The sequence below is a fragment of the Euphorbia lathyris genome, chromosome 9 (assembly GCF_963576675.1).
Source record: "Euphorbia lathyris chromosome 9, ddEupLath1.1, whole genome shotgun sequence".
Taxonomy (NCBI): Eukaryota; Viridiplantae; Streptophyta; class Magnoliopsida; order Malpighiales; family Euphorbiaceae; genus Euphorbia; species Euphorbia lathyris.
The window spans coordinates 38395091-38403841 of record NC_088918.1 but is presented as its reverse complement, the minus strand read 5'-3'; the positions used below and the strand labels follow the sequence as shown (position 1 = coordinate 38403841).

The 8751-nt window shown below is 34.4% G+C and overlaps 2 protein-coding genes across 2 annotated transcripts; one reads left to right on the top strand and one right to left on the bottom strand.

The window, feature by feature from the left end:
* The first annotated feature begins 2561 nt into the window (after nt 1–2561).
* On the top strand, nt 2562–5009 carry LOC136206914 (probable folate-biopterin transporter 7). The gene is made up of 2 exons (XM_065998123.1): nt 2562–3069; nt 3718–5009. Exons 1-2 carry the CDS (start codon nt 2805–2807, stop codon nt 4776–4778), a joined length of 1326 nt encoding a protein of 441 aa, XP_065854195.1. The 5' UTR covers nt 2562–2804; the 3' UTR covers nt 4779–5009.
* Nucleotides 5010–6378: 1369 nt separating this feature from the next.
* Nucleotides 6379–7750, bottom strand: LOC136206160 (uncharacterized). Its single transcript, XM_065997109.1, has 2 exons — nt 7485–7750; nt 6379–6743 (listed from the first exon to the last, which is right to left on the bottom strand). The coding sequence occupies exons 1-2, from the start codon at nt 7654–7656 to the stop codon at nt 6550–6552; spliced, it is 366 nt and encodes a 121-aa protein (XP_065853181.1). The 5' UTR covers nt 7657–7750; the 3' UTR covers nt 6379–6549.
* Between the last annotated feature and the right edge of the window lie 1001 nt (nt 7751–8751).

Sequence of the window (8751 nt, the reverse complement as noted above, 5' to 3'; positions counted from 1 at the left end):
GTTAATGGGGACATTAAATTATTATATAAAATATTAGACTTAAAATGGTATTATATACGAGACTTTTGCTTGTTAGTTCAATTCTTTACTAGAAAAAATTACATTGCTTGGAAGCGATCCATGCTACTCGATCTCAATGCAAAGCGAAAAACGAGTTTCATGCTATAAAATGAAGCTTTTGAATGTTTGAAGTGCAAAATATATGCAATGAAAGGAGAAGGATGATTTAGTGTTTTCTTTGGATACTAACATTCCTTATCTCGTGATTAGCAAATGTATTCCTCTTTTCAGTGAAAATGAAAAAAAAAAAATTATGTGGATTGGTATGAATTTGTAAAAAAATTATTATGGATTGGAGAGAACACTGATTCCAACACCATATGTGGTCTTTTACAACTCGTTAGTAAACCCATCTTTTAGTTTCTCAACGGGTTACGTCGTGAATATGGAAATTTAAAAGACATGCAAGACCTCATGGAAAATTTAATCAGGGTATCTTACCCAGAGGATATACAATCATTGACATAATTATTTGTTTTAAAAGCTGCATGTAGATCAACCCCGATTCTTCTTTACGTGTAACCCTATTAGAGTTTCATTCCATAAAATCTACTGGTCATGTCGGAAAAAACGCACCCTCGTTAGACTCACTTTATTATTTTACTAGCCCCATCTAAAATCTGACGTTTGAAAGTTCATTGCAAATTGCGTCATATGCCAGAAAAAAGTTCTCTACGCAAGCATCGACAAGGCCACTACAACCTCTCCCCATCCTTAATTTAGTTTGTCAGGATGTCATTATGGATTTCATCATCGACTTTTCGAACTCTTGAGGATATACAATACTCATGGTTATGGTCGACCAATTAACGAAATATGTGAATTTCAGCGCCTTACCAACCCACTTTACGACTTCTAAGGTTGCTCAACTATTTGTGGACATAGTTGTCAAACATCATGAGTTTCAAGCTTCAATTATTTTCAATTGAGACCCCATAACCCAAAGGATATACAATCAATGATAGAATTATTTGTTTTAAAAGCTGTATGTACATCAACTCCAATTCTTCTCTATGCGTAACCCTATTAGAGTTTCATTCTATAAAATCCGCTAGTCATGTCGGAAAAAACGCCCCCTGGTTAGACTCGCTTTATTATTTTACTAGCCCTATCTAAAATCTGACGTTTGAAAGTTCATTACGAATTGCGTCGTATGCTAGAAAAAAGTTCTATACGCAAGCACCGACAAGGCCATTACAGGACGTCACTATGGATTTCATCACCGGCCTTCCAAACTCTTGAGGATATACAACACTCGTGGTCATGGTCGACCAATTGACGAAATACGTGCATTTTGGCGCCTTACCAACCCGCTTTATGACTTCTAAGGATGCTCAACTATTTGTGGACATAGTTGTCAAACATCATGAGTTTCAATATTCAATTATTTCCAACAAGACCCCATTTTTATAAGCCAATTTTGGAAAACATTGTTCAAACTAAGCGAAACGAAACTGAAGCACAATACATCATACCATCCAGAAATCGATGGACAAATAGAGGTTGTCAACCAACGTCTTGAGCAGTATTTACGCGCCTTTTCTTTCGCAAAATCGAAGGCTTGGGCATCACTACTCAGTTGGGTGGAGTTCAGTTATAATTCCTATTATAATATTATAATTCCAAAATGAGCATTTTTCAGGCCTTGTTGGGCATCTTCCTCCCGTAATTCCAGCTTATGTTCCACACTCTTCCTCGATTCAGGCAATACATGAGTTATTGGTGGAGCGTGATTGCTTACTATGTGAGTTAAAATCCAATTTACTCACAACGCAACATCGCATGAAGCAAATAGGAGACAATCCCCATCGTGACATCACATACATAGTCGGGGGATCTCATTCTAGTTAAATTACAATCCTATAAATAACAAATTATGACAATATGAGAAAGTCATAAACTCGCTCAATGCTACTTTGAGACTTACAGGATTTTGGAGCGTATTAGGTATTGACATAAGATACATTACGCTAATTACTATCCCACAACTAGTGCATACCCTTCAATCTGATCGAAATCATAAAATGACTTAGATATCGAAGCAGATTCGTCGGACTGCGGTCCCATCTGACCTATGCTACTGTTTTATAGGTTATCAACGACGTCAGATTACTAAGGCGACATGGACACGTAAGCGAAATCAGATAACCAGTTATCATGACTGAAATAATAAATGGTTAAGATAGTAATTGAATATAAAATGGATCCCACATTTTTATAAATGAGTAGTTGTAAAATGATGATGCATCAAGTTTAATAGATTTGGCCAATTATTTTTTCCGACTATACAAATGATAGGATTGTTTTATTTTAGAATGCAAAACTATAAATGGTACACCAAAAATGTGACATGATGAAAAGTTAGAAAGTAAAAATAAAATGTTTGTATTTTTTAATAAATTTTAAAATTGATTCATGTTATCAATTGTTTCCCTAAAATTTCATTAGACTTAAAATTCTTGTTGGCCGACACATGAGGGGAATTTTAGTAGATTATCCCTTGAGTAAAGATGTTGGAGGATATCCGGTACCCAGTTGCCACACATTCCGATCTGTGACTCCTTTTCTACAAGGAAACGTCACTCCGCCACGCGTCCTCCGCCGATCCCCACCACCATCATTTATAAACAAACACCTTCTCCAACATTTTCTGAAAAATTGCAACTTCAACATCAAACCACAACCCTGAAAGAATATGTATCATCGTCACTCTCTCTAGAAATTTTGCTATTCGATCAAATCAAATGGTGTCAGCTTCTTCTGTTTCAGGCCGTGGAAACCTGATCCGGGGATTACTCGGACTCGGCTTCTGGGTTCAAGGGTTCAGGTGCTTTCCATGGTTGGCCCTCAATTTTTTCTTGAAAGATGGCTTCAATGTAGATCCTTCCACTCTTCAGATTCTTCAGAATTCTGCTAATCTTCCTATGGTCGGTAAGCCTCTTTACGGCGTTGTTTCGGATGCTGTTTACATCTCCGGCCAGCATCGTATTCCTTACATTGCGTTCGGTGGTAAGTCTATTCTTTACCCTATTTTGTTTTGATTATTCTTCTATCTGTTTCTTCAGCTTTTTCATCAACAAATTTCTATGAATATAACTCTGCCAATTCAATCGTAGAAATTAAACAATCTACAAAACAAATAATTGACTATGTTTTTCATTCCAAAATTGCTTGTTTAAGATTGTTTTTGCGCTTGGAAACTGAAACCTTTATTTGAAATTTGTAGGATGCGTTAGGTAATTTAAGAAAATTCTAAATTCTTTTTCTAAGAGAGTGAATTAAACAATCTTCTAATTGGTTCATCATCATAAATTGTTATGGATGATCTTGTTCATACTTTGAAAATGAAACAAACCTCATCTCTCCCTGCTATGTAACTTGAATATAATCTTTTCATTTTTATACGCTTCTATTCTTATTTCCACGTTTCTGTTCCAGTATCACTGAATACAGTCATTTGTGCATGTATGAAATTCAGGTGATGATCTCATTACATATGAAATTTACTGGCAATGAAAATGTATGTTTGTTTCTATTGTTGCATTTGCACTAGGTTGTTTCTGGTAATTGGAAATAAAATGCTCCAATTGACTATCATTATGCATATGCTTGTATTATTTGATATTCCGGACTGATTTGCTTTTCTTTCTATCTCAGCTTTCTTGCAAGCAGTTTCGTGGCTAGCTGTTGCAGTTATCCCATCATCAAGCCTCTCAATCTTGTGTATCAGTGCATACCTTCTTCTTAGTAATCTCGGTGCTTCAATAGCCGAGGTTGGAAATGATGCTCTTGTTGCAGAGATAGGGAAGCAGCAGGCTTCCTCTTCTCAAAAATCTCAATCATCTTCCTCAGGTGAGCTCCAGTCATTCGTTTGGATCGCTGCCTCTGCTGGCGGTGTTCTTGGAAACCTTCTTGGCGGAATTGCCATTACCAGATTCGCCCCGCAAGTTACATTTCTCTTTTTCAGCCTAATTGCTGTACTCCAATTTTTGGTAACCATTTGCGTTCGTGAAAGCTCTCTGAACCTTCCCAAAACTTCACCAAAAATTGGGATAAAGCAACAGCTTTCACAGCTCTTAGTTGCACTAAAGAAACCTGAGATTGCTTACTCAATCTCATGGTTTGCTGCATCTTATGCCGTAATTCCAGCATTAACAGGAACCATGTTCTTTTATCAAACACAAAATTTGAAGATCGATTCATCGTTACTTGGGCTTTCCAAGGTTTTTGGCCAGGCTGGAATGCTTGTTTGGAGTGTCGTCTACAATGGGCGTCTGAAAACAGTTCCAGCAAGGAAAATAATCGCAGCTGTACAGGCAACGATGGCATTGTTGATGGTTTCTGATGTGTTATTCGTGAAAGGTTTTTATCGGAATATGGGGGTACCGGACTCGTTGTATGTCATAATATTTTCAGGGCTTTTAGAGGTGCTGTTCTTTTTCAAAATTCTTCCATTCAATGTTTTAATGATGCAACTGTGCCCTCCCGGGTGCGAGGGGTCTCTGATGGCACTAGTGGCATCAGCCATAGCTCTTTCACTGATAGTGAGTGGTTGCTTTGGTGTTGCACTAGCATCTTATGTTGGAGTAACTGGAGATGATTTTTCGGGGTTTCCTCGGGCCCTTCTGATACAGGCAGTGTGCACTCTGTTGCCGATATATTGGTCATCATGTGTGCCAGATGAAAAGAAAATGAAAACTAGCAGCAAGAAAGAGTAGTTGATTAATGATTGATTGTTTCTTGGCAGGTTCTTATAGGATATAATTCAAAATTTTACATATTAATGAATTGATTAGCCAAAGTCAAAGCCAATATTATTGAGATTGAAACAGAGAGTTCAATCCTGTTGTTAAATATCTCTATTCTTATGTAATTCAATTATCAGCCACAGAAAAAGCTGTGGTCTGTACAGTTTTGTTGTTCTTCAATCATGTTTGTTACTTTTTTGAGATTGTTCTCTGTTTAATTTGCTTAGAGATAGTAAATCTTTTCTTAAAATTTATACTCAGCTTCGAGTTTCATTTGCTACATGTTCTTCCTGCAACCAAAAACATATCTCCATGAGCAATTGGGTGTCAAATAACCAGTCATTATCCTATGCTTCTCTTATTAATGAAATCATGTAGTTCTTGAATGACTAGTATATTTTTATTTAAGTAAATAACATGAGAGAATATTGATATTACAAAAATTATTTCAATACGTCGTTAATTTCAATAGTAATATAAAAAAACATCATACGAAATTTAACAATGTTATCAAAATTCTTTTTTCTAACAATCAAAGAAAATATGATCACACACATCCTTTAGATATCTAGTCTCCAAACCAAGGTATTCTTCTTGCATCCAAGAACCAATTTTTTTTTCACATGCAAACAAATCTTCTTTTGACTATAAATAATCACCATTTTTCCACTCTATAAAAACAACATATAGAATTAATGTAAAAATGGTAATATTACGACTAGGGACGGAGACACAAGGCAGAACCGGTCCTAACAATTTAGGGGCTCTGGGCAAAATAAGTAACAAAAGTCCTTTAATAATAAAAAAATTTATACATAATAAAATAGGCTTTTTAATTTTTTTTATCAATGATGTTTCGGAAAGAAATAGGTCATCCTATATAATTTTATCACTATTTATATTAAAAAAAAGTAAATTTCATATATACATATAAAGGCAAAAAATTTTTTTTTGAGCCCCCTACAGCCGTAGGCCCTAGGCCGGCAGGGCCGCCCCTCACACGAGGTAGTCCTGGTCATCAGCGGTTCCAACCCCACTATCCCTAGTAAATTAAGATTGTTGGTGGTTAATTAGTTTATTGAATTCATATTTAATTATAAAATCTAACTTGATTAATATATAATAGAGAATTAATTTTTCTAAATTCCTTCAAATGAGAAAACCTTATTTTTGTAGTTCAAATCTAATTTAATTTTGAAAAGTTTTATAGTACGTAAAAAAAATTGATTTTGAACTACTCTTACTCTGATGATAGTGTCTCATACACCAGTCATAATCAAGAACAAAATCAAGCGGTCTATTGAATAACATTCACCACTTATGAACCTCAATGAATTACATAAAACATATTACAGGCAAGGCAACTTTTCTCGTGCCTGCTGCATCACACAGTGCTTAATAATGAATACGAAACAGACCGACGGATCAAAACTTCAAAAAAACTTTTCATACCCTCACTAAAAATGATCCGTATTCATGTTGCAAAAAATTATAATCTGCCAACTAGATATGCAAGAATTCCAGTAATAAACGTGCCTAACTCAGCTTCCAAACATAAGCACAAGGCCGATTAGTTTTGTCAGCAAAATCATTCCATTAAGATCAGCAAACCATTAGTTCAGAAGTGCATATGAACATTCAAGCAGCACAGCCAGAGGCTGAACATTACAAAAACAAGAGTACACAAACACATAATGATAAACAGAATTCTAATACATACTACATACAATCGGAACAACATTTAAACACGGCCATCCCACAGGCAATCTGAGTTGACCTTTCCATCCTTCAACAGACACCCGATCTCTCTGGGTGGGTTCATGCCTAATCGATTAGCACGCTCCCAACGACCTAGCCGAGTCATCCCAATGCATGGCCCATATGACATGTTCATGTCAAATTGCCTCAACACTTGCTCATCTTTGTCATAATCATCTACCACCACAACCAACAGAACAACACAAGAAAGCTGTTAAACTATGCCAAACACATGGTTTCAAGTAATAGTGTGGTAGAAATCCAGAAAATGTTATGCCAAACCCTAAATCATTACTGATTGTAATTCAATTTTACCAAAGAGTTTGGTTGGATGGAGAGTTGAGAAGGGTAAATAAAGGAAGGAAGGGGGAAGGATCAACCCTTCCAAACCCCCAAAATTGGAAGAATTGCAATAAAATCAAGCCTTCTCAACCTTCGCAAAACCCCTCCAACACCTTTACCCTCCTAAATTTTCATTCTCCCAATCAAGGTTTCCATCAACCTTACTATTTCCTAAACCCCTCATCCAATCAAGCTCTAAGAATATTATTTATCGTCTTCAGCGTTCTACTTCCACATAAACATAATACTAGAAAAAAGTCCCCAAATTCATAATTCATTCTTTCTAAGAAAATCAAAATAAGTTTGAGCGGTAGGGTAATCTTAAAGGACATTATTTAGCTTCATGTCAATAGAATTTGAGCAGAAATGCTATTAAAATAGTGAAGTCAGAGTTCTGAAAAAATGATGCAAGGAGACACAGATACGTATGTTGGTTATAATCAAGTAAATCAAATAAAAGAAAACAGAGTGGTGATTAAAACCCTAGAAGAAAAAAAAAGGGTAAAAGAGCCTGAGAACATAAATCAAAGAGAAAAAGAAGACGATTAGTTATAGAAAAAAAGAGCGAGTGGGTACCTTTAAGATCAGGAGCGCCATGGGAAATTAGGGCCTTAGGTTGGGTGATATCAGAGCCGATAGCGGCAGCATTTTTGGGCGATTTCTTCTTGGACTTTGAGGATGATGGTTTGGAAATGCCAGTTTTCCTTTGCCTGTAGAAATTCTTCATGTCGTTTGATGCAGTTGCCATGTTTATCCCTTTCTCTTTCTATTTATCTCTGCAAAATTCAAAATTTGAATTTGATTCAATCTCTATTTCTGTCTTGAGAAGAAACGGTAGGAAATGATTCTCTACTTTATACCCACCCTAATATGACCTTTCAATGGGCTTTTATAGCCCACAAACATATTGGACTATTTTCATCTGGAAAATTCTCTTGAACACTGTAGAATCTGCTTGTTTGACGCATATTAAATAAACAATCTGAAATTATTTTCATATCAGAATTTAAATTACACAAAATCTAAATAAAAAAAAATAAAAAGCATTTTCAAATCCGATCTCTTCATCCAAATTCCAATATATGTAATTCAATAACAATTTACATTCTTTAGCTTCATTCGATTTAAAATACAAAGATTCAAAACAATTTAAAAAATTCAATTAAAAAACTCGTAAAATAAAAAGACAACAAAGATAGAATAAGTAAAAAAAAAAAAACTTTACGAAACAATTTAAATACAAATTCAAAATGTTCATAAATTCAATGAAGATAAAAGAATTTAAGTAAAAGTGCATAAAATTAGTATCAATATCCTTACAATACAAATCACAAAAAATTATCATTATTTTAAAATAGCGAAAATAATTCAAAAATGAAATTGAAAGTGAATGAAATAGAAATAAATCAATAAACTACAACAAAAAAATAATATATAATACAAATATATTTTAATTCAATTTACAAAATAAACTACAATATAAATACTACTCCATTACTTAATACAAACACAAAAATTACTTCAATACTTCATAAAAAAAAACATCATTGGACAATTGATCTTTTATTTTTTTTTATTCATTAAGCCCTTAATCTTTTATTTAGATACATTAAGTCTCTGATCTTTTTTTTTGGAACATTTACATGGAAATTCAGGTTTTTAAAAGTACTTACACTTAAATCAAACATTTATTTGAATTATTTGAAATGAGGATACCACCTTTGAATTTGGCAGTTGCTTATAATAATTCCTTTTATTACGTTCCCCACAAATTATGGGTGGCTTGACATTTACATAATAAAGTTCTCATATTTGATAGATAGTAGATGAATTTTTTTAATAT

Excerpts from the sequence above, each read along its gene's own strand:
- LOC136206914 (XM_065998123.1), top strand. The coding sequence starts at position 2,805 with ATGGTGTCAGCTTCTTCTGTTTCAGGCCGTGGAAACCTGATCCGGGGA. Across the intron at positions 3,070-3,717 it reads TCCTTACATTGCGTTCGGTG|CTTTCTTGCAAGCAGTTTCG; the intron begins GTAAGTCTATTC and ends TTTCTATCTCAG.
- LOC136206160 (XM_065997109.1), bottom strand. The coding sequence starts at position 7,656 with ATGGCAACTGCATCAAACGACATGAAGAATTTCTACAGGCAAAGGAAA. Across the intron at positions 6,744-7,484 it reads TGGCGCTCCTGATCTTAAAG|ATGATTATGACAAAGATGAG; the intron begins GTACCCACTCGC and ends TTGTGGTGGTAG.